The sequence below is a fragment of the Equus asinus genome, chromosome 1 (assembly GCF_041296235.1).
Source record: "Equus asinus isolate D_3611 breed Donkey chromosome 1, EquAss-T2T_v2, whole genome shotgun sequence".
Classification (NCBI taxonomy): domain Eukaryota; kingdom Metazoa; phylum Chordata; class Mammalia; order Perissodactyla; family Equidae; genus Equus; species Equus asinus.
In genome coordinates, this window is record NC_091790.1 from 129,136,914 (window position 1) to 129,162,576 (window position 25,663).

At 34.1% G+C, this 25,663-nt stretch overlaps 1 protein-coding gene across 2 annotated transcripts in view; it reads right to left on the reverse strand.

Moving 5' to 3' along the window:
• Nucleotides 1-12,045: 12,045 nt before the first annotated feature.
• Nucleotides 12,046-25,663, reverse strand: part of SEMA3D (semaphorin 3D) — a 185,292-nt gene continuing 171,674 nt past the window's right edge. Inside the window, exons 17-18 of one of the 2 annotated variants that reach the window (XM_044768058.2) lie at nt 20,565-20,704; nt 12,046-13,620 (exon numbers count right to left, since the gene is read on the reverse strand). In XM_044768058.2, coding sequence (XP_044623993.1) covers nt 13,195-13,620; nt 20,565-20,704 — 566 coding nt within the window. In that variant the 3' untranslated portion in view covers nt 12,046-13,194. The remainder of the gene's footprint in view (nt 13,621-20,564; nt 20,705-25,663) is intronic. The other variant, XM_044768061.2, reaches the window with a different exon arrangement.

Sequence of the window (25,663 nt, forward strand, 5' to 3'; positions counted from 1 at the left end):
TTGTAGAAATTTTATCTTGAACCATGACCATAAAGGAAAGGAGATTGGAAGAGATATAAACAGACAATATAGCAGAGGAAGAAGTGATGTTTAAAATAGAGAAAAAGAATTGATCTAATAGGTTCTTGGTGAAGACGGAAGTGAATGAGATCGAAAGCATAATGGACAGGTCACCCTCGAATTCTAGGATACAATTTAAAGAGATAAGAGTAGGTGCAGGTGTAACACAGATAAGCAGGAAGTTGAAGAAATTTGCACCTGAGAATTTCTTTCTTTTGAGAAATTTAAAAAAATGCATTTTAATTTTTTTTTACAAAAGGAGATAGAAGACCTTATCCTTAAAAAAAATCCTCACATTTCTAAAACTGGAAAAGTCAAACATCATAGCAGATGAACGGGAGGAATTATTCTTTGGTCAAAGGAGAGTTTCTAACACTGTGTATCACATTGTCGAGGTGACTCACCTAAACCAGGAAATGAGGAGAAACTTGACTAGCACTTAAGTTCTTTTGCAGAAAAAGCAGTGCTAGGAAAACTTCCTAGGGATGTTTCACTTTGGCTATGCTAACAAAACTGAGTCCCAATCTAGCAGGGGTGAAGGAGAGAGGAATGAAGGTCTCATCGCCCGCACTGCTGTAGCTCCATCTTCCATTCTTTCTTGCATTCAACACAATCCCTTCAGCCTCTCTCACCCTGATGGAAGAAATATCACCATTTAATTTATGTATTGGCTTTCATCGTATTTTCACTGGGGTCCTTCTAGCTGAGGATTATGTCTTTCCCTCGAGTAAAAGTCTTTGCTCAGCATAGCTCTCCCATAGTTCATATAATTCTCCCTATCTCACTGTCTATATTACTTCCAAGTCAATCTCAGAATTTGAGTGCCACCTTTTGAGACTCTTACTTTGCCTTCTTCCAGGCCATTTCCTTGGCTCCTTATCCAGGTTTTATTCTGTTCATTATGTAGCTGTAATCTCTACTACTTGCATCACAAATTCAACCTTCCTTTTTCTCTTATCCCAGTCCCCTTGCTCTGTTCACTAGGCTTCACTTCTTCACTCTTGATGTATCAAAATCTCGTAACACCTGTTATGTGGGGGCACATTGTGTGTGTATATAAATGGGTATAATGCATAGCTAAACATGTGATTGATACCAACTATTCAGGGTGTATCTTCATTACTACCCAGGAAGGTGTGTACAAAGTCAAATGAGTATGTGATTGAACATTTGTGACTGGTTAAACTATGGACACATGGCCAGGAAGGATACTGTAGTTTTACTAGGCTGGAAGAAACTATGGAAATCATATGGGAAATGATTCCAGGAAAAGCAAGACATAAACCGCTCTCAACTGTCTAGCATACTAAGATCCTCATAGAAAAACAGTCTTTTCTGTGCACTTTCTGCTTCCTTTTCCCTGGCCAGATTCATTTCTCACCTCACATATCTTCAAAGCAGAAGTGAGAATGATGAGTAAAGATTGCCTACACACACGCACACACAAATAAATCTGAAGAGTTTAGATTCTGCTTCTAAAGAGATTATTGTTCTAATGAAATAAGTCTGATCCTACTGCTTTAGGGATCTCTCTACTTGAGCAGTGACATGGAAACTTCCACAAGCAGGTCTGAGGCGGAAGAAAAGACAGTTTTATAAACCTGTCTGTGTTGCTTCACTCTCTCTTGTAATATTGAATGATTATATAGTATATATGTATTAATTCACAATGTGTTCACATAATAAATCCTTCTTAAATAAAAAAAGTTGACAGGAGACAATTTGAAATAAAGAATAAAATATTGGTGGAAAATTGCTAGACTTCCACCCACCAGAAACCTACAATTCAGAACATTATTAATCATCACTCCTTCATCTCTTATTTTTTTCTATTTTTGCTTCTAGTCAAAGTCTTAGGACAAGGTGTTCTCTCCAGCTCATTGTTTTTATAAATATCTGTTATAATAATTGTCTGCAACTTTCTTTTGGAATCTACACTTCTGTGTGTAGTCGTTTGGGTGTAATCAGTCTTACGCTTTGGTCAGCACTGAATACACAAACGCTGTTGTGGAGAAAAGCACAGCCTGCTCCCATTGATAGTGTTACCTGACATATGTCCTGATTACAAACTTGGCTCCCTGGAGTGAAAACAATCTATGCCAACAGAAAAGATGGAATTAAATCCTCTCAGTCTCCAGCAGAGGTTTTCTGTCTAACATGCCTCCTAAAACGGAGCCATAATTCACTTAAGTTCTACAGACACTATCATTCATTACTTCTAAGCAGAAGAGGAATAGCTTTTGATCAACGGACCCTCTCAGCCTTAGCAAAGAGCCTTAATTTGATATTCATTTGATATTCACTCTGGAAACCACAATTGATCTTAGCTGAAAGGCTAACACAAAAGTAACTAAATATTTATGAAAGAGAAGGTTTCAATTTCATGAAGTGAATGAATAACTAGAATGCTATTAATTGAATTTATGAACATGAATATTTTACTAGTGCCACAACTACCACTCAGTTAATTCAATGCTGTCTCCTAATTTTATGATTGCATTTCCTAAATCTATGGGACTATATTAATTCAGAGAATCATAAAGATGGACAGCATCTCAGAAGAAATAGAACAAATCCAGTTAATAAGAATTCTTATGCTGAAACATGGAAAATTAGTATGATTATTCAATTTTTGTCACCTAATAGTCATTCTAAGTGTAATTTCTTGACTATGATAACATAATATAGATGTTCTTAGAATAGAGTTTAAGGGTTGGGTTTGAGAGTCAGTGCTTGCTTTTATCAATTTGCAGCTAGCTGTAAGGCAACGCAGAACAATTTGGAACCCACTTATTTGGGTTCAAACTCTCTCTCTCTGCCCCCGTGTGGCCTCAGACAAATTATTTAATCTCTCTGTGCCTTAGTTTCCTCATTTGTAAAATCTGGATGAAAATAGGACTAGTTTCACGGGTGCTTGTGGGAATTAAATGAGTTAATATTTCTAAAACAGAACTGGTGCAAACTATGTTTATATTAGTACGTGTAAAGCAAATAAAATATCATTGGAAAATTCATTTAATCTCTAGAATTCTGAGTTTTTTCATTGGTAAATATAAATTAAAATAGTACTTACTTTATTAGATTGTTACAATAATTTAATGAAGATTGCATTAAGTAAATATTAGCTTCTAAATATTAGTTATTAATAAATATAAACAAAATTAAACCTCCATGTAGCCATGTAGCAGTAATAAGAACACTTATTATAGACATTTACAATTTACAAATGGGCCAAAAGAAAATATCATTACTGTTAACAACTTGGAATTTAGAATCAGACAGCCTGAATGTGAATCTTAGCTCTGCCACTTATCAGCTTTGTAATACTGTAATGATATTAGGTCACACATTTATTCTCTGTTGAGACTCAACTTCTTCTGAAAAATGTGGACAATAATTCATATGTCTAAGTGTTGTTGTGCACAGTAACTGAGATCATGTCTGCAAAGCAGCTGGTACACGGTAAGCATCCAATAATTGGTGGGTATTAGTAACTTTCATTTTTGTTGTATTCCGTGGTTTGAAACTCAAACCACATTTTCCCCAAGAAGCTATATTTAAAATTGCGGCCAGTATCTTGGAAAAGTCCACGTTTCTCTAAAAACTTAACTAAAACAAAAGCAATATTCGAATGAAAATGTAGCAATCTAAGTACCCACTTAGGAAGTCTGGACTATGGCTACCTTCACAGGAGGGAGACTTCTTCTTGCAGTAACTTCCGTGGTGGGCTGTTTGTCCACAAAGGGGCAGATGTCCCTGTGGACCAGTAATCCAGTAGCTGTCGTCTCCTGTCGGTCTGCACACATGCAATGTGCTTTCTCTTCCTTAGTAACCTGAGCTACAGAGGCTTGAGTTGATTGTAGTCCGCAGTTCATCACACATTATTGTCATTGGTTCACGCAAATCCCCTCTCTTTGTTTATTTCCTTGTTTATTTCATCCCCATATCTAGGCTAGCCCATTGTATTTGCAGGGCTGGGGCAAGAGTATAAATGGAGGCCTCAGGCCTCAGGCACCTGATTCACTCTCTCTGCTTCCTGAACTTTAAGGGGCCTTAAGCATGTGCATGTGAATACCCAGGCTGTGCATCTGTATTCCATCCTCCACCACTAGCCCCTTCTTGGGCTTTGGGATGCCTTCGTGACAGACTCTTTCTTTGAACAAACTTTAGTCAGGCTCCTCTAAGACCTCTTCTCAACTAGGCTTTGACCCTGGGCTTCAGTGTCCATCCTTGTTGGGCTTGGATCAGCCAGTTTTAGCAAGCATCCTGTCAAGTTGGTTCAGCCAGAATCCCCTACCCTCAATATCTGGCCACTCTGGGTCTTGATAAATTCCTCATCCCCAGCCATCTCCTAAGTGACATCTGATCTCTTTGGCCTGCCTTCAGCAAGAATCCCATCAAGCTGGTTAAGAATCCCCCTGACCCCCGATGTTTCCTCCTAGTACTCCTAGTAATTTTCCATCCACTGACACCCACCCTGTTTCTTAGTTATAAATCCCCACTTGTCCATGCTAAATTCAGAATTGAGCCCAGTTCTTTTTCTTAAATTTCTATGGAGTTTATCCTCAGCTTAAGACATATACTCCTACTAATTCACTGTTACTGATTCCTTACACTTACCAACATCTATATCTCCCCACCGGTAAGACAAGAATTGAGCACCCTTTTATTTCTCTTTCATCCCCATCACCTCTCACACCATCATATTGACATTGAGAGGGATGAACTAGAACCTTACCTAATTTGCCATCTTGGCAAGAGGTACCACAAACTTCTTCTCCATAATAGTCACTCCCTTGGTGAGATGAAGTGTAAAGGGAGAGTTGTGTAAATGTGTGTGGTGGGGAGTTCTTTTTTGGATTTCCTAGCTATACATCTAAATCATGTAAATCTCAGACAACTCTCTATAATTAGTTTTATATTTTTGTTAAATTATTTGTACACATGATATATAAAATGCTGCTACATAAATATGTGCACGAATAGCTTTAATGAATATTAAGTGTCCAAAAGAGAGGACTATAGTTTGTTGTTTTTGTTTTTATATAATCACAAAGAAAGAAAATATTTCTAAGCTTTGCTAATGGCTAGGAATGTTTGTTTTTCAGGAGCAGGACCTTCAAGAGCTGATTTCTGCTTATCAAATTGCGTACATCATCCTGGGTTCAAATTAAAATCAAAACTCTCATATATCAGTATTTTACTTTTTAAATGCATCTTAATAGTTGAAAGTCAGTGACAGAAATTAACTTTATTATTTTGCTATTTAAGAGATAAAACGTGTAAATGTAACCAATATGCCTAATTCAACTACACTTTTGAGACAATATAAAGAGGATGAAAATGGATAAAGATTTAGTATTACAACTTTTGCTTGCCCTCATTTAACAGTGGACTTTGAAGGACTAGTAGGATGTTTTTCTAAGACGATCCATTTAAGACTCATGTGCTCTTCAATGAAAATTGAACCAGGAAATACTAGGTCAAAAATAAAATAACTCAAAATATTTTTATCCAAAGAATATCTGTCAGTCATCTATCTATTCTTTACTGTGCTGTGTCTTTAAATCTTTAAAGTTTTCTTCAAAGACCTCTTCAAAGTCCTTGTGCTTAAACAAATCATCCATTAAAAATTATGTGGACCTTCTTTCTACCAGTTTAAACCTTGTAGTTCACGGCACTGTGTCCACCTGAATCAAAGGGAAAAAACCAACACCACCAGTTTGTAATTGTTTTGTTTAAAACCGATGAACATTCAAAATGAGGATAGACCTTCATCAATTTACCAATTTGATTTAAAAAGAAGCACATGGGGTAGGAATTTTAGAAAATGCTTCCATTTGGTGGAATTTTTTCTAATTCCTTAAATGATGAATTATAATAGTTTTGAGGGAAACTCTTTTGTTGTTTTGCAGTACAGATTTAACTGTATTTTTTAGTTACCAGAAATTTCACTCGATATTAGGATAGAGATTTCGTCCTCAAGAAATTTAGTTTCTGGTGGAAGAAATAAGGAAAATTCAAATTTTTAAGCTGTTTGGTACCTTAGAGACATCTCATTGTGGTACAGAGAAAGTAATGATAACTTATACCGGGATACACACTTATTTTTAGGCTCCAAGTTGACCACCCAGTTTTTCTTAGTTTCACTGCGTTCCCTTCTACATTGCTTCCAGCGACCACAAAGTCATTCTAGCTTTCATTTCTCCTGAGCACCAAACCCAGGCACTCCTCAAATCACCTCAGACTCAGTGTTCAATGCTGAAACCATGTTCTTCCCCACCTTAATCTTTTTTTCCCCACTGTACTTACTCTTTTTTTAACTGTCATTAACCCAGTTAAAAAACATGGAAATCAAGAGGTTTTATTTCACTTTATGTTTATTACTCATATGCAAATTTAATGAAAATCTCATTAAGTCATTTCCCTGCTTGAAAATACCAAAATGTCCCAAAATGTTTCTCTTCCCTCTCCAAAATGTCTCCCCCTGTCTGTAGGATTAAATCTCTAGTCTGAATTATAAAATTCCTAATAATCAGACCCTTGCTTTCTCATGCAGCTTTCTTTGATTTTCACATATGAATAAGTGTGGCAGTTCTCACTCTTAAATTTGCCTGTGGTCACTGAACCTAAGACTACTCCTAAAAGTTGATGAAAAACGAACTACAACAACACAAATTACCACAGGAGATTCTAAGTTTTTGTTTGTTTGTTTTTCAGCAGTAAAAATGACCTGTAGGAAGAGCTACAATTATAAAATTCAGTAATTGGAGATAATTACCCAATAGGAATTTGTTTCAATGTATTAAAAGCTTAGAGGGATATGGCCCTTTAAACAGCCCTTTTCCTGATTCCAAATGATAACTGATTTCATTTTCTTCTTATTCAAGTTTATGTACTTTAAATTAATACTCTCTGAATATACTCCCTTATGCTCCTACAATACATATTTAAATTTACTAGCCCCTCACTAATAGGACCCAATAAAATTGAGAATTTATAAAGGGCAAAAATGTTGAGCTAAATTTTGGCCTATCTCCACACATGAACAAAACATCAGAGTACATTAAAAGTGTGCATTACATTGATATACAATCTTTCCTACAGAAAAGAATGATTTGTGGGATCATTTAAAGACATTTTGGGAGATATAAACGTTTCTCTTCCCTCTCCAGGTTACCTAAAGAGCATGAGTTGGTTTTGATATGTAAGTCAGAAAGAAGAAACCCCATATTTTAAGTATCAACCTTGAACAGTGGTCACTCCAAGAAAGGCCAACTCAGCTGTTTGGAGTCTTTTGGCATATTAAGCACATAGTTCGATATCCTAGATGCCTTAGGCATTTCCATAACAATAAGGTGTTGTTTGAAAACCAGACATTATCCCTAGTCCCTGAGGCCAAACAAGGTCCTAGCTGTCACATTTTAAAAATAATCAGGGTGTCCAAGAAAGTCCATAATGTAGGAGTAACCAGAAGTGGAAGGCTGCTTCCGTTAAGATGGCTGAATAGCTAATATTTCTGTTATTCTTTTCTCTCTTTCCCTTTTTCTTTCTCTCTCTCTTTAGAATTTACTATTGAGTAATTTGTTCTTTTATTGAAATTTAGATCTTTAATCTACTTTTTTATTATCAAATATTTCAAGCACACAGAATTATGTTGACAGTAATATATTTAAATTGTAATCCAATGCCCAACTTTGCCAAACATTAACATTTAAGACTACTAATTCCTACCAATATGTGTAATATAATATAAATATAATATTGGGTTTAGACATGTCTTTTGAAGAAATGAAACATTATTGAAACAGTTGTAAATCCCCGTGTCCTCATTCTGTTCTTAGAGGAAAGTCTATTTTGAATTTGGCGCTTAGCTTTTCCAGAAATGTTTTTCATATGTTTACTACTTACATATGAATGTATGTATCCATATGCAGTATCATTTGCTTCTTTAAACTTGATATATACAGTATAACTCTGTTTGCATTCGTACATTCCTTGATTTTATTCCTTTAACGTTATGTTTCTGAGATTTTCTATGTTGATGCATAGCTTTTTATTATTTAAACTTTTATCCATTTAGTGACTATATTTCAGCTTATCCACTCTCCTTTTGTAGAACATATAGACTGTGCTCTTTTTCTGTTATAATTAACCCGACAATAAATATTTTTGAAAATGTCTGTTATTACACATATGGAGCAGGTTCTATAGGGTAGATACTTAATTGTGAAAAGCTGTTTCTTGGAGTACGTGCATTTTAAACTTCATTACATATTGCCAAATCACTTTCCAAGATGTGTGTTTATACTAATATATACACAAAGGAAAGGTATATGAGTTTCTGAAACAAACAATAAAGTTATTTGCAGCTTCATCATCATAGACAGGAGTTTCCTGGACTAGTAAGCTTCGTTAGTGCAGAGAACAAGTTGTGTGGTTATCAATGCTTTTGATTTTCAACTTTAACGCTAAACTCTTGTTTCTTTTGTCTTGAGAATCACTTGTGTGTTTTTCTATATTCAAACAAATACAACTAGAATTTTCTCAATTATTAACCTTGTGTTGTATTTTGTTTACAGTAACAGCTTGAACATGATCTAGGACCTAAGAGTGACCTATGTTAAATTATTTTTTCTCTTAAAGATTATACATTACTGTAAACTCTTATGTTTGAGGCTTGTTAGAGCACTCAAAAAACTTAACATTTCTCTACATAAAATCTCTACACATTATTTTATTACCAGGTTTAGGGGGATGTTATAATATTATCTATTTGTAAATATAAAATATACTTCATGTGTGTACCATACTGGCAAGAAATACAAATTTTCTCTAAAAGAAATTCAAGAAATGTCTTTTGAGAGCAAAAACAAAAACTTTAGCTTGCTCCTTTAATAAATTATACAGTTAAACATATAGCTGAGTATTTTAAAATGGGATTTAATTGGAAATCTTAAAAGCAGTTACTTGTATAGTAATGTTCATTTCAGTCCACCAAAGTCTAAATTTAAATCACAATGAAGTTTAACTACATAATTGTATTAATTGGGGGGAGACACATTCTTTCCTTTTATAAGGGAAATTATTGCACACTTACAGTGCAAAATATATCTACTGAAAATTATCAGAATGCATTTTCTTTGGTATTTGATTCAGTGCAATTCTATGTGTAAAATTCGGCTACTGTGTTTCGGGCTTGAAAACAAAACTAGCACACAAACCAACACTCTGTTTATAAATATAAAACACTAATGTTTGTGTTTTATTATAATACAATCAAAATATACATGTAACAATTTTCAATTATTTTAGATTACAAGACTACGTTTCTTTTAAAATAGCAAAACTGTAAATTCAAAATTGATTGCTAACCACTTACGAAAATCAAATTACATGATTAACTGACAGATCTTGCCCTTCCTAAAAATCATCTGTCTCAAACTTACCATAAATACTTTATACTAAAAAATATTTAAATGAGAGGTACAAGTCACGTGCATGTTCCTGCTTTTGCACTGTCAAATCTTGGAATTTTAGATCTTATTTTTTAACCTCACATGTAAGCTAAATTACTTTAATATCAGGGTCTTATACTGTGAGAAAAAGAAATTTTTCTATAAAAACATTTCAAATATCTATTTTTTTCTAAACTATCCATTCCCAATAAGGCTAAAAATTCCATGGTGTTGTCTAAGACAAATGTAACATTCAAAAGGGAAGATATTTCAGTTTTGATTTCCATTTGTTCTTATGATATATATGAAATATATCTCGTATTTAAGTTTAAAATATCAGTGTTTAACTGATGTTCTTGTTCAACTTAATATTTTGTGGACATCTGGATGATATCAAATTATCTTTGAAAATTTAATTTTGATGTTGAAAAACAGGCACTAGCCACCGTAGACTTATTCTTTTGGTTGAGTCTATACAATTCAGCAGGAACAAAACTTAAAAGAATATGAAGAACCAAAGTATAGACCATAGGCAAAATTTAAGAGTAAGAGCATTTTGCAGGCAGCATATTGTAAATGAGCATTATTTAGCCAACAGATGAAATTTGGTGTGAATTATAATTCTTCTACTACTGTTGTGGCTTTTGCAAAATCTAAATTTCTCTATGACTATTTTTCCATCTCTTAAGTAATTTGGTTGTTTTCAAAAATGTTTATTCAATAATACGAATGTAGTGTTTTGAGCTCTTTAAGGAAAAAAGTTCTACATAAATTAATTACTTAGACTATCCATTTCTAAACAAACTCTGAAAATTCCCAATAAATTTAATGTAAATGAATGCAAACATGCAGGATTCCACTTAGCAGCATAAATAGCTGGAATGAAATGCAGGCAAGAATATGCAAGTCAAAGATATATGTATTCAAAACAGGAGAGAAAAATATGAAACCAAGAATAAACACAGACATTTTAAGACCTCTCCAAAGAGAGTTGATTCCTTAGCAAAAGTATTTGAAACTATTAACTATAATTTTATTTTTCATTATTTCAAAGAAAACTTGGTAAAATCCTCAGTGGTGATGAAGCATATATTGTGTCTCATCTTTAGATTTAACATAATCACACTGTTCCTATAAGTAAGGCAATTAAAAGATTAAAAAATTAATTATAGCTTAGATGTCCTCTATCTTTATAAATATATATAAATCTTTGACCATATGTTTTATTATATGACATTTTATTTTCCTAACAACATTTCAAATATATTTTAAGTAATTAACATAAATTAATAGTTTTAGATCCAAAGCAGCCAGAATATTAGCTGTAAAGTAAAACAGGTTCCCCAAATTTGGTCTGAATAACTAGGATCAGAAAGAAGTAATTAAAGAATGGTTTGGACATCCATATTTTGATGAAAACCAAATTTATTTTCACAAGTCAATCCTAACATTTGAGCTTCATGTAATTTTCTCAAAGCCATCGACAATTTGATCATTACCGTCTGATATACAAATATTTGGAAGTTTTTAAAAAATTAAATCTTCTCCCACATATTTGCTTTGAGCTTCCTGTGAGTTCTTGGGACACTTGAACCCAGAAAATCAATAATTATAAACACTCTTGTTATGATATTCAGTCAGCAGTCTGATCTTGCTGCTCTTCTTATGCATTACTTTTTAAGAATGACTTATTCCGGTTCACTTTTTTTAAAACCTACCTTTCTTAAGTTTTCCTTATAGTGAAACATCTACAAATATTTATGAGTATCATTTCAAAAGGGCTACTTAACCTCATAGATCAGTGTGACTACCTTGAGATAGGTAAGCGATGCAAATAAAATGAACATGTGAGAGAGAAAACGTTTTGAACAAAGCCGGTCACAAACATGATACTGAGCTCTGTAATAAGTTGCCCTCTAATCACACGGGTTCTCATAGGTTTTTCTTTCAAGACATGTAGAAGGCATGAGAAACGAGCAATGTCTGTTTAGTTTTTTGAAACGCTGCCTTCCATGTGAGGAAGTGACTAATTTTTCATTTCACACTAAAAAGGGCATGAAAAGGCAAAACAGAAGAAGGCTAAGGGTTTTGTGTTCTATAAAGGAAAGGTGAGTCCTGCTTAAACAGGCAGGAAACATACCAAACATATTCAGAGGGGAAGTAATTTGGAAACATTTGAAAGTGCTACTGAAATATGAAAAATGTTTATGTCAATGTTGTGAGTTTTTCTTTACATGCAGTAGGCTTATTTATTATTAAATTACTAAAACAATGCTACTTGAATTACATCATATAATCTCAGAAATGCAAAAAGATTATGTGACGATGTCAAAGAGTTAATTTAACCCTTTCCGTTGCTAAAATTCTTGCATTTGTTCTATTATTCAACAAATATATATCCCCAATCCCCACCACTGCTGTCTACCTAATTCTATCATCTCCCTATATATATATAGTTTTTTCCTACTCACTCAGATAAAATCCAATAATCCAATATTCAGGAAAGAATAAAGGCAGTAAATGGAAATAACTTACAGAGTATGATTTATTTTTAGAAAAAAGAAATATATACTAAAATCACATTGGTTGTGAATAAAATTTGTGTTCATTCTTCCCATGATCCTTTAGAAAATTTACTTTTCCTCAGACTTTTGCTAGCAGTTTACTACAATCTAGATTTTTTTTAACAGATGGATTGCAAATTGACCACTACTTATACTCCAGTGAATAAAGCTACATTACATTTCTCCCACTTTATTTGTGATTGTTCTTCCTTTCTGTGGTGATATGAGTTTTCCCCAAAGCCAGAATTTATGGCTGTCTTTCCTGCTGTCTCTTAACAAGTCCCATCTGCATGCCTTCCCATTAGGATGCAGTATACATCACGATGTTTCCCTTCTTTTATTAAAATGTTTTCCCATGTCTTATTAAAATATTTATTAAACCTCTGTCTCTGTAAAGCTCAGAATATATTCTAAAAACACATAACTGAGCAGCAACTTCTCTCTATGAACCTGTTACTCCTGACAAGTCATAAGGAATCCTGGGAGGAGCATTTATACCCTTCAGTAAATCAATGCTGCAGTGCATTAAATGGAAGCTTTGGGGGCTGAAGAAATAATGCACCTCTCCAGATTCCCAATCCATGCACCAAAAGTGAATGGCTCACTGGGAAAGTTTCTGTTGATTATGTGAGCTGTATGAATTTGTGTCTTCCCTCCAGTTTCTACCACAAGGCAGCCAGTTCTAGAGGGGAATCATATATCTGTTCATAAGAACATATAGCACAACTCCATGGTAAGCCCCATGCTTAATGGCCATGAAAGGGAAATAAAGCACCTTATTACAATATCAAATTTGATGCCTGCTTAGCTCAATTATTTACATGACAAATTCAAAAACTCAGAAGAACATAAAAACATTTACAAATTTAAAACCCCTGTTTTGAGGATAATTCTGATACTTCGCAGGTACAAGTTTAGTTCATGGAAAACTGGTTCAGATGAATTATTTGCCCTTACTATGCCATATTCACCACAGATAATCTTATTTAGATTTTGTTCTTGTGCCTTAGCAAAATTTCATGGAAAGCTCTTTTGAGTTAGTTTAAGGGATATACAAAACAGAAGACAGTATTTTTGCAGGTAAGACTTCTTTCTTTAAATTAAATAGAAAACTACGTGGCCACAGCTCCAGGAAGCTCATCCAGGTTTCTGTGATGTCTTCTATTTCGTTTCTTCTTCATTTCCTGCATGTGCTTCCACTTGGGGCCGCCCTTATTTCGCTGTCTCCGCTTCTCCCTGTGCCACATCTGTTCGCAGTACTGGTCGAGGCTGAAGTTTGGGCTGCTAAGGATTTGGATGTAGTCTTTGTATCTCAACCGTGACTCAGCCAACAGATCCTTGACCTGCCCCTCGTCGTGCTGTGCCCTCTGGGTATTTTGCATCTGTTCATTCTCAATGACATTCAAAGTCAGCTTCACTATGGTGTGGATAAAAGTGTGCTCCTGTGCTTTGCAGTAATATATCCCAGAGTCCTTCTTCTGCAAACTTCGAATCAGTAGCCCATATTCTGTTTTGATGATCCTTTCATCGGGTTTCAACTGCAGAATTGGAAAAATGTAGGTAATAAATGAAAAACAGAGAGGGCTATGAGCAAATGAAAACAGGTTATGTAGTTTTACTTAGATGAACCTAAAAGATATATTCCCTCTCTGTCATCAAGCATACTATTGTCAGCTATAGTCAAAGAGAGAGAAAAAATTCAACTAATAGACCCCAAATATGCATGTTTGCGTCTTATGATGTCTGACCGAACCTTTGGAATACAGTTAGTTTTTCTCCCAGTCTACAGATAGGAATGAAAAGCTGTGAAAATTAATGAAGTAAAACTGGAAACTATCAACTGACCATATTTACTTATTTAAGAACACCAACTGGTCTCTGAATTTCAGAGCTGGAATGTGACTTTGACAATCATTGTGCAGAAGAAGAGCTTTAGCGCATGTTACCACCTGTAATGAAGAATAGAACAATGATCCCAAAAGGAGTTAACTCTGTTTTCTACATATGGCCAAATAAATGATATGAATAGCATATGGAAGCTGTAAGTGGTGACCTGTTAAAAGTAAAGTGGAAAGGTATGGATACAGCTTTTTGGATGTTAGAGCTGTACCTGAGTAGGACCATAGTCAGAAGGTTAGCAACATTTAAAGCTGAATTTCCCTCTTTATTATGGATTGAATTTTGATACTGTGTGTATCTGTGATACTTTAGACTATCTCATTTGTGGAAATATTTGCCATACCTGGATATACTATAGCATGGTAATGTGATTTCAAGTGTGAGAAAGTTCAATGAACAAAAAGAACCTCTCTGAAAAGTGATGCTCTTTACCCTTTGAAGCAGTAGTACTGAAAGACAGTTCAGACATTTAAGCTTGCCTGGCCCACAATCTGGTGTGAATAGGAAACCTATCTTCAATAAAACTAGAGGCATGTTTACCAACACAGGAGGCTTGTTTAATGCAGACTATTGTTGAGTGGCTCAGCATTAAGTAGAATAACAACAACAACAACAACAAAGAAGTCTGGAAGATTTCCCAGTTTACACATCTGCCCCTATATTGTAGACTTTTAGTTGATGGAAATCGAGGAGGCATAAAGATGGCTAAATTAAATTTATTCACAGTGGGTGGACCATACTCTGCAGCTTTATGTGAAAAATATGTAGGAAAAATCCCTCCAATTCTGGAAATATGAGAAAAGGAAAAGCAACATCTCTGGCTACCAGCCCAGTTAACTAACAAATATATGGCCAACCACCCTCTGTGCCAGAGAAGTGCAGCTGGCGGGGTACCATGTGAGGCCAAAGGCAGGTCACAGCTCAGATCCCCGGTTAACGAGGCCGAATGGTCTCCAGCCCCGCCTTCACTCTACACTGAATCAACACCATCCCGGTTTTGTTTGTTTGTTTGTTTCCCTTACTTTGTTCATTTGCTGAGTTGGGTGTGTAGTATTTTTTCCCCAGTGGATTTATTCTAAAGGCCTAGACATCTTAAAATGCTATTGTTATACAAACTAACATTGAATTTACTTACATTCTCAGAAACTATAGTAGTCTCATGTCTAAACTAAATGTGAATTTGAACCAGTAGGGTTCTAAAGGGCCAATCTTAAGCAGAAATATCAATCTCAAATTTAACACACTGTATATTTTCCTTTAAATAATTTTATTGCAGAAATTATTTTTTAAAACTTAAATACATCTTAGATTATCACATTCTGACTCCAGAGTCTAGGTTCTCATCCCGGTATGATCTGCTTCCTAGGATTACTCATTTATCTTTCCCAGTTGGTTTCCCATTTATCAAGTTGGTGAAAGAGCATATGGTGTATTTGCGGGGTTAAAAGTAAAGCTGTTTGAAAGTTAAAACGTGAAGTATTACTAGCAATATTATAGACCACTGCCATGTTGCTGGAGAGGTGATGTTCTGAAGCCTTTATTTCTGTAATTCTCTTAATAGAAAATGGCCTGTAGTTATTAGCATGACAATCAAAGTGGCTGACTTCAGTTCCGGTTCATCTCTAGATTTCCTTCTCATAATTGGTATTCTTGCTAATATTTAAACTGAATTTACTGTGGCTTTTAGAGATTGTCACAGCAGTTCTGACTCACTACTTTTTATTGTTCTCTTTAATATTCTGACAGGAAGAAATTATGATTTTGATTTCACACATATTACACAACACTTCATCATTATTTTTGCTATTCTCTTTTTGTATCCTGTTTACATTGTTTTACTCTGAAGTGAGGTTCCTTTCCCTCCTTTCTAGTCTACTTCTGTCCCTACAGTGTCATAAACACCTGGCATTTCATTATTCCATCATGATCCTTTACCTTTCCTTTCTTCCATGGAAGGCTTAATTTTTCCTGGGTTTTTTACCTACAGATTTAAAACTTGCTTCAATAAACTTCTTTCTGGATTTATCTAATGTCTACTAGATCATTTGAGTGACTTTTTCTTTCTAAAATTTTAAAATATGCCTTTAATGAAATGGCATGTCTAAGGAAATACATTTTGAATTGATACATTTTCATAGGATTTTTGCAATCTAGAGACAGAAATATGTGACCCAGAAATTAGGTGGTTGATTAACATTTGCCTACTTTACATTCTCATTCTCTGCAATGCTTTCATTCCATGCTGGAATAGGATGCATTATTCAGACTGTATCTCGACAGCAAAATGTCAGCACAGTTAATTTAGAAAATTCAGCTCCTGTACAAAGAAAGAATGTAACCTCCAGCCACTGATTTAAACTCATGGAATTTTCTCCATTCTAGAAGTGATAAGTAAAAACCTCCTCAGCCTTACAAATCAAGATCATGCTTGAACAGGGGTCAATTATCCATTTGCCTAATGTGAACAAGGATAATATATTTGGCATTATTAAATGCAGATCTTCAGTGAAGGGCAATTCATTTAAAACGAGAAGAGTAACATGGAAAGGGACAAAGGACATTTAGGTACTAAGCAGCAGGTAAAGGTCAGGGACTTCATTCTCTGATAATAGCAGCCTAATGGTAATTCCTTTGCAGATAAATTCACCTGTCAGTTCTTTCACAGCTAAAGCATTGCACCTGTCTTGGAAGTATCTTCAAGAATATCTCCTTTTTTCAACAAACACAGAAGGAAGACACTTCAAAATAGTGCTCAGGCAACTGGCTCATTATTTAAAAGAAAAATAATCAAATTTATACATAACTAACCCCAAGATTAATTATTATCTTTGAGTAAATGCAAATATAAAGTGTAAGCTGTAATTGTAAAAATAAAATCATAAAATAACTAGAAAATATATATTTGCTGTTTTATCAGGGAAGGAATTTCTAAGTATAATAAGTGAGAAATCATACACATATAAATCAACAGATTAGTCTATATAAAATATAAAACTTTTGTATCTAAGGAACACAGAAAAATTTCAGAGATATAAAATATAATAAAAAGTTACTTATAATATGTATAAAACTAAAATGTTCATATCTATAATATATAAAGGGATTGTTAAAATAATTTTTAAATGAATATATCAATGTAAACTAAACAAATGACAGGTAAGGCAATTCACCAAATACAACTGAAACCAACAGCCAAGAAACATGAGAAAGTGAGTTCACATCCACTAATATTCAAAGAAATAGAGGCTAAGACAGTGTGCTATTTTTCATATCAAACTGGTAATGATTTTCATAAATTATAATACACAATTTTGCCTCAGGAGTTCAGAGAAGGCACTAATATAGAGATTTTGATGGGAAATTAGCAATATACAGTTGTTTATCCAAAGCTATAAAAATAATTAAAGCCTTTAACTCACTTATTTTACATCTAGCAATTTGCCCTAAGAAAATAGTTAGACAAGTAGAGAAAGATTTAGATATAGGGAAGTTGACTCGTTTTTAAAGAGGATACATGAACTATTTAAATAAAGCATAGACCACTCATGGATGCCCATGCCATCAGGGTGGTGGGGGTGGATGACAGCAAAAACCTGGCATGAAAATTGAATGATAAGAGAAAATGCTCACAATGTAACGGTTAGTAGGAAAATCCCCTGGGATAGACATCAAAATAGTATTTGTGCTCACTTACACTTAGTGGCCTTATAGTTCTTCATGTATTACCACATTTTCAAAACCACTTATAATGCTTTACAATAAAAAGAACAACAATAAAACAAAGACCTACAAATAGAAAAATGTAAATATTTGAAGATGTTTTCACAATATTTAAAAAATCTACAGAAAAATATACTACCACAAATGGCAAAAGGTATTGCCTCTTTTATTCATTCAGATCCCAAAAGTTCCACAGAAGCTTGGGGACTGCTGAGTAACTTGCTAAGTTACAGCATAAACATCATCAGTTTCAAGAACAGCTTTATAAGAAAGTCAGCAGATAACTGCCTTATGACCTCGCCAACAGCACCCAACCGTGAAACAGCTCAGTAAGGAAATGTTCTCCTCCTGGCAGAGAATAACCTGGTGACAGCCTCTGTGCCACAGGAGATCCTGGTCCCTCCCTCAGGCTTATTTGAGGGGAGGAAAGATTCCAGACTGTGACCTTTTTGGTAAGGAGCAGAAAGTATCCTGCTGGGAAAAATGCTTCAAATGCAGTCTGGATTTTGCCCCTTTCCTCAGCTGGGGAAGCAGTATTGTGTATTCTGGACAATGTATAACTACCTATTTACAAAGATAGATGAAAATGCCAGTTGAAATATTACAGCTACAATACTTTTAAATAAAATTCAATAAATATACTATTTCTGCTCCACTGAAATTCATGGAGCGTGGTAACACCATGACTGTATGATATACTATTAAAAGGTCCATTAAAGTAAAGCATAGCATTTTCAGGAATATAAGAGATGTGAATGTAAACATGCATAGGCAAATATATGTACCTATAACTAGGAGATTACTCCAATCAGAGAACCATATTTTTCTAAAAGTCAGACTAAATTTTCCATAGGAAAAATCATTACTAAAGAATTATATTTAACTAAAAAGAAATTATCAAACTTTATTAACTATAAAATTAAAACTACTGGTTGAGATGTTTAAAAGTAAAATATGCAACGTAATTAAAAGAAAAACTGCATGTTAAAAAAATTTAGGTAACATTCATCCAATATTTCTTGGCTAAAAGGTAGATGCTTTATATTTCAAAATTACATAATCACTTCCATGTCAGATAATACTTGAATATATATTGGTAAAAATGGGACCTTTAAAATAAACATTTAGAATAAATACGGATACGGTGTAATCTAAGAATTTATGGATGTCAGTAATGATGAAGAATCAAGTTTTAGTGGAGAAATTTGACATAATAAAGAATGGAGTTATTCCCTTGGTATTAAGCATGTAAAGAGTTAACATTTTGATAGAAAAATTTATTCTTGAAGATCTTAGATGAAGAGAATGCTATTAACTTCTTAATGTAATAGTGGAACATATATTTAAATTAAATTAATTTATGATAAAATTTGATTTAGAAGGTTTCTCAACCTAACACTACTGACATTTGGGGCCAGATAATTCTTGAATGTGAGACATTGTGCATTGCAGTATGTTTAGCATCATCCTTGACCTCTACCCACTAGATGCCAGCAGTACTCTCCACCCACCCACCCAGTTGTGACAACCAAAAATGCCTCCAGATATTGCCAAATGTGGACTCTCTGGGAGCAAAATCACCTGAGGTTGAGAACCACTATTCTACACTAATGCTTGACTGATTACATATACTATTTTAAATGTTCATAGACTCATCGAGGAGGCTGATATTTTAGAGAGCATTTGGTCCACCTACTTATATGACAGAGAAACGAGGTGTTAGAGAAGTCATAACCTGCTCATGAATCCTCAGCAGTCAAGCTGAACACATGATCAGTGTTATTTCCTATTTCATACATCCTCCCTGATAGAGAATATCTGCAATTTTATATGCATATTTTACACTTGTGAGTAACCCTCTGCTTTGAAATTCACATTCTCATATGTGTTTTCTCATTTTATTTCCAAAGTAACTTTCAAATTTATGTTGTTCACATTAGAAAATTCTGGCCCACAGGGGCTCAGTGATATTACCTGAGGACACAGGACCGTGATTCAACTCAAGACATCTAATTCTGAATCCTGTGTTCATTCCTTTACTCATTACAGTGTCCTTAGTTTAATATTGGGAATTTTAGAACTCTAGACTGAGTATTATTGGTTTCTCTTAGGCACTGAAATAGAAAAATAAAAATTCTGCTAATTAATCTTCATTTCATGACATTCAAATAATATTAATATAGGATTCCTCAGACTACACAAACTCATCTAAGTTCACTAACATATGTAACCTATCTCCCTCATAAAATCTCTGTGATATGTTGCAATCACACGTATATGTCAACAAGATTGAAACAGAAAGTCAAAAGATGAAAAAAATACCCATATTACTTTTCTCTCTGTTGATTTAATTTTAATACATAAGAGTGAAAAAGTACATATGTCCAGCTACTTATCCAACTTGTTCATATGATATGATAAAGATAGATATTTATATTTTTAAACATACTTGACATGTTTCATTTTATGATTTAAATCAAACACAATATGAATTAAAATTTAGTCATTGTGCTACTGTGGGGGGAAAATCTTGTGTTCTTGTTCCTGATGAGGGAATTGTTCTAAAATGTAGACAATCTATGAGAAATAAAAATTTGAAAAGAACCACGTAAACTTCTTTTTAAAAATTCAATATTCTTTTAACTATATTTTATTAACACATTGGTATTGAATTGGCCTACTCTTATTCAAAGGCATTGTTACCTTTGACGTTAGTGAGTATAAACTGTTATTTTCCTTTTTATCAAACAGTGATGAGAGTACCATATGGCACTAAAAGTTGAACATCTCTCACAACCAAAACCTGATTTAAGTTTTACACTATTTCCTTCAAGGTGAGCATTCTTTGATGACTATAACTTACCTCCTCTCGATGTTCATCTCCTGACCACTGGATATACCACTTAATAGATGCTTGTTGGGATTTAGGTATACATTCTAGAAAGGTTGAATTAAATTCAATGCCAAAAATCACCTTTTCATCAGCAGTTTCATGACTAATGCCTGGAAAGCAAACATAGAATAGGAGATTACCCTTGACATGATTTTAAAAGCAATGGGAAAACAGACTGATTTAGAACAGATGCCATGGGAGAACGATTTATACACATTATTAAAAAGAAAGGAAATCCATGCTATAATATTGTTACCTAAGAGTCAAATATTATCTAACAAAGTGATTTTTAAAACTCCATCTCTACATTGCAATTTCTACTCTTTCATCAATATATTAACAATTTGCAATTGATTTTTTAAAATAAGAATTCACAAGATCTAATTCTAAACATTGAGTCTCTTTCTCTGAGCTGAATTGAATAAAACTTTAGCATCTTTTAATGCTTTAACACCTTTTAGTTTGTACAAAATATAACCAATTTTGTAGATAGCTCTGGAAGAGCAATTTACTTCATATTTAAATGGAAATTCTATCATGAAATGGTCCACAGAGCCGACCACATAACATTAAGAAATTCTGAGGTCAGAAAAGTAAGTACAGTGGTCCATACTTGATGAAATTCTATAATGATGATAATAGATGCTCTAATACCCAGAATCTGAACCTTATCTGTATTATTTACCAAAAAATGTTCTCTTTTATTCAAAGAGGGATACTTTAACCCAACATGGATTTGCTGTAAGATAGCTAATGTAATGCTAAAGGAGCAGTGTCTCAGATACCCTATTCCTGTAAATCAACTGCACCCTCTGAAATACATTCCATCCAGAGTAGCCAAAGGCTGTGTCCCATGTGTGATCTAAGATCTGTAGCTCAAATTTGATGAAATAAAAAATGACGGCTGCTCAGCCTGGCCCAAACTTGCACTTTTTCATCATATATTCAGATGTCTCAATTCTGCAGATGGGCCTACTTAGCATTTTAGGCATAAACCAGAGTGAGTTTTAAGGGACCTAAATGAATCCAAATCTAAGTACACAAAACTACCAGCAAATGGCATGAACGCACATATATACAATAGTTAGGCTTTCTTTTCACAAAATTTCATTTGAACTTATTTGTGTTTTATCAGCAATGATTAAGTCAAGCATGCTGGCACCATTATGAATTAACCTCATCTAACCTTCAAAATGTGTGGATTCCATTTTAAACCTGTAATCCATCCACTATCTCTGCCAATTCAACAGAGTATATCTATGATTTTCACAGTTAATAAATTCCTAATGTAGAGAAAGATCACCAGCGCTGATCATGGAAGAGATAGACATGCACTTCATAGTAACAGATACTGTTTTCCTTAGCAAAGGGAGTTCATGAACAAAGCAGGGAGGATGCAGTTTGGTTGTTAGGTGATGTGACAAGGGCTCAGGAGAAAATCAGTTAGACTGATTCAACCAAAGAATTGGTCAATTAGGTCAAAGATAAATTAGTGGAATTAGCTGGAGAAATGAAATAGCTGTTTGTATGAAATACTTTTTCAAATTGGTAAAAACAATGACTGTTTAACACAAAGTCATCACTATATCAATTTGACTGGAAATAAACTTACTGTTGCCTCCAATAATATTTGTTTCATTTCTGAGTTTTAAATTTCCTATTCTTAACAATCACATTTATAATTTCATCAAAAAGAATAAAATACCTAGGAATAAATTTAACAAAGGAGGTGAAAGATCTGTACATTGCAAACTATAAGACACTAATGAACAATATTAAAGACATAAATTAATGGAAAGATATTCCATACTCATGAATTATAAAAATTAATATAGTTAAAGTGTCCCTACTACTCAAAGAAATCGAATAGATTCAGTGCAATCCCTATTAAAATTCCAACAGCATTTTTCAAAGAAACAGAATAAAGAATCCTAAAATTCGTTTTGTCTTGTTTTGTTTTTTTAGAGGAAGAGTAGTCCTGAACTAATATCTGCTGCCAATCTTCCTCTTTTTGCTGAGGAAGACTGGCCCTGAGCTAACATCCATGCCCATCTTCCTCTACTTTATATGTGGAACACCTACCACAGCATGGCTTGCCAAGTGGTGCCATGTCCGCACCCAGGATCTGAACCTGTGAACCCCGGGCCCCGTAGTGGAACGTGTGCACTTAACTGCTACATCACTGGGCCAGCCCCAACAATCCTAAAATTTGTATGGACCCACAAAAGACCCCAAATAGCGAAAGCAATCTTGAGACAGAAGAACAAAGCTGGAGGCACCACACTCCCTGATTTCAAACTATATTACAAAGCTAAAGTAATCAAAACAGTATGGTATTGGAATAAAAATAGACACATAAATCAATGAAACAGAATAGAGAGCTCAGAAATAAACTCATGCATATATGATCAATTAATTTACAACAAAGGAGGCAAGAATATACAATGGGGAAAGGAAAATCTCTTCAATAAATGGTGTTGGGAAAACTGGACAACCACATGCCAAAGAATGAAACTGGACCATTATCTTACAGAATACACAAAAATTAACTCAACGTGGATTAAAGTCTTGAATGTAAGACCTAAAACCATAAAACTCCTAGAAGAAAACATAGGTGGGAAGCTCCTTGGTGAATTTCTGAATCTGACGCCAAAAGCACAAGGAACAAAAGCCAAAACATACAAGTGAGACTACATCAAGCTAAAAAGCTTCTGCACAGCAAAGGAAATCACCAAGAAACGAAATGGCAACCTACTGAATGTGAGAAAATACTTACAAATCATATATCTGATAAAGAGTTAATATTGAAAATAAATAAACAACTCAATAGCAAAAAATCAAACAATCCAACTAAAAATAAGCAGAAGAAATGAATAGACATTTTTGCAAAGAAGACATACAGATGGCCAACAGGTACGTGAAAAGATGCTGAACATCACTAATCATCAGGGAAATGCAAATCAAAACCACAATGAGATATCACCCACACCTGTTAGAATGGCTATTAGCAAAAAAAGACAAGAAATAACAAGTGTTGGCAAGGCTGTAGAAAAAAGGGAACGCTTGTGTACTGCTGGTGGAAAGGTAAATTGGTGCAGTCACTACAGAAAACATTATGGAGGTTCCTCAAAAAATTAAAAATAGAACTACTCACTTCTGAGTATTTATCTGAAGAAAACAAAAACATTAACTTGAAATGATATATGTACCCCAATATTCATTGCAGGATTATTTACAATAGCCAATAAATAGAAACAACTTAAGTGTCCATCAATGGATTAATGGATAAATAAAATGTGATATGTATACATACATACATGTGCACACACACACAGGAATATTATTTAGCCATAAAAAAGGGAAATCTTGCCATTTTCAACAACACAGATGGACCTTCTGGGCACTCTGCTAAGTGAAGTAAGTCAGACAGAGAAAGACAAATACTGTATTATCTCACTTATATGTGGAATCTAAGAAAAAAAAAAAGGCAAGCTTATAGATACAGACAACAGATTGGTGGTTGCCAGAGGCAGGGCTAGGAGGTGGGCAAAATGGTTGAAGGAAGTCAAAAGGTACAAACTTCAGTTATGAAATAAATGTTGGGGATGTAATGTACCACATGGTGACTATAGTTAATAATACTCTATTGCGTATCTGAAAGTCACTAAGACAGTAAATCTTGAAAGTTCTCATTACAACAAAAAAAATTTTTTGTAACTGTGTGGTGATGGATGTTAACTACATTTATTATGGTGATCATTTCACAATGTATACAAATGTTGAATCATTATGCTGTGTACCTGAAACTAATATGTTATGTCAATTACACCTCAAAAATAATTCCTATTTTTTAATTTAAAAATATATGTATGCATGTACATATGCATGTAAATCTACACATGTATATACATATGCATCCATATTATATATAATATTCTATTACTATCAATTTTTAAAGGTATAAGAGTTGTATACAATAATGTTTCAAAGTAGCAGAATATCTCCTCATTGAGTGTAAAATAATTTTGGAGATAAAATTTTAACTTTCCTGGTTAGAATAAAAACACGTTTTTCATAGTGAAATATCTGGAATAGTTCTTTATAGTAAATATATGACATACCACTGAAGTCATGTATTAGTCGCTGCAGCAAGATTAGATGTGTTTAACATTGTTAATCATGATCATGCAGCATCACAGCATATAACCATTAAAGCACTGAACAAAGAAGGGAAGGGGAGGGAAGGAGGGAAGGGAGGAAGGAAGGAAGAAAGGAAGGAAGGAAGGAAGAAAACATGTATCTGCCAATTATCAAGACGATTATCAAGTAAAGTGCAACATATAGTTACGGTGGATTATAAGCAAGCCACCTCCTTTCTTCTTTATTACAAACTACTGTTCAAATCTGACCCCTTCTCTCCCTTAAGGTTGCAAATAATTTAGTTTGTAAAAACACTTCTAATCTTTACTTTAATTCCCACAATTGATTCTCTGTCTCTGTCTTCTCCTCTTCCAATCAATTATCTATACAGCTGTCAATTACTTTTATTTTAAAAAATGACTTTTCTTAGAAATATGAAATAGCTCCTTATTACCTACAGGGTAAACATAAACTCCAGAGAATAACATAGCGTCACAAACTTAACCTAACCTGTGCAAGGTCTTTCTGATTTTACATATCATTACTTCATCTACTTCGTAAAATGTGACTTTCTGCTTATGGAATAGCTCAAATGCTATCCATTTGAGTACCCTGCCTTTTACCCACGCATTATGCAAACATTCCCATGTGCCTTCCATACTGGCATTGCTTTAGGTGTTGGGGATGTACCGGTGACTAGGACAGGCAAATTTACCGCCCTCAAGAAACTTACATTCTAGTGACAGAGACAAAGTAATCAAGTGAATAAATAAAGAATTTAGTATCTGGCAGTGTTATGCACTACAAATAAAAATAAAGCAGATTAGGGAATAAGGGGAAGAAAGGGAGAAAGGAAGGATGGTCAGGAAAGGTGTCTCTAAGAAATCAACATTTTAGGCACAGAATTAAATGATGTGAAGATGGAGCTA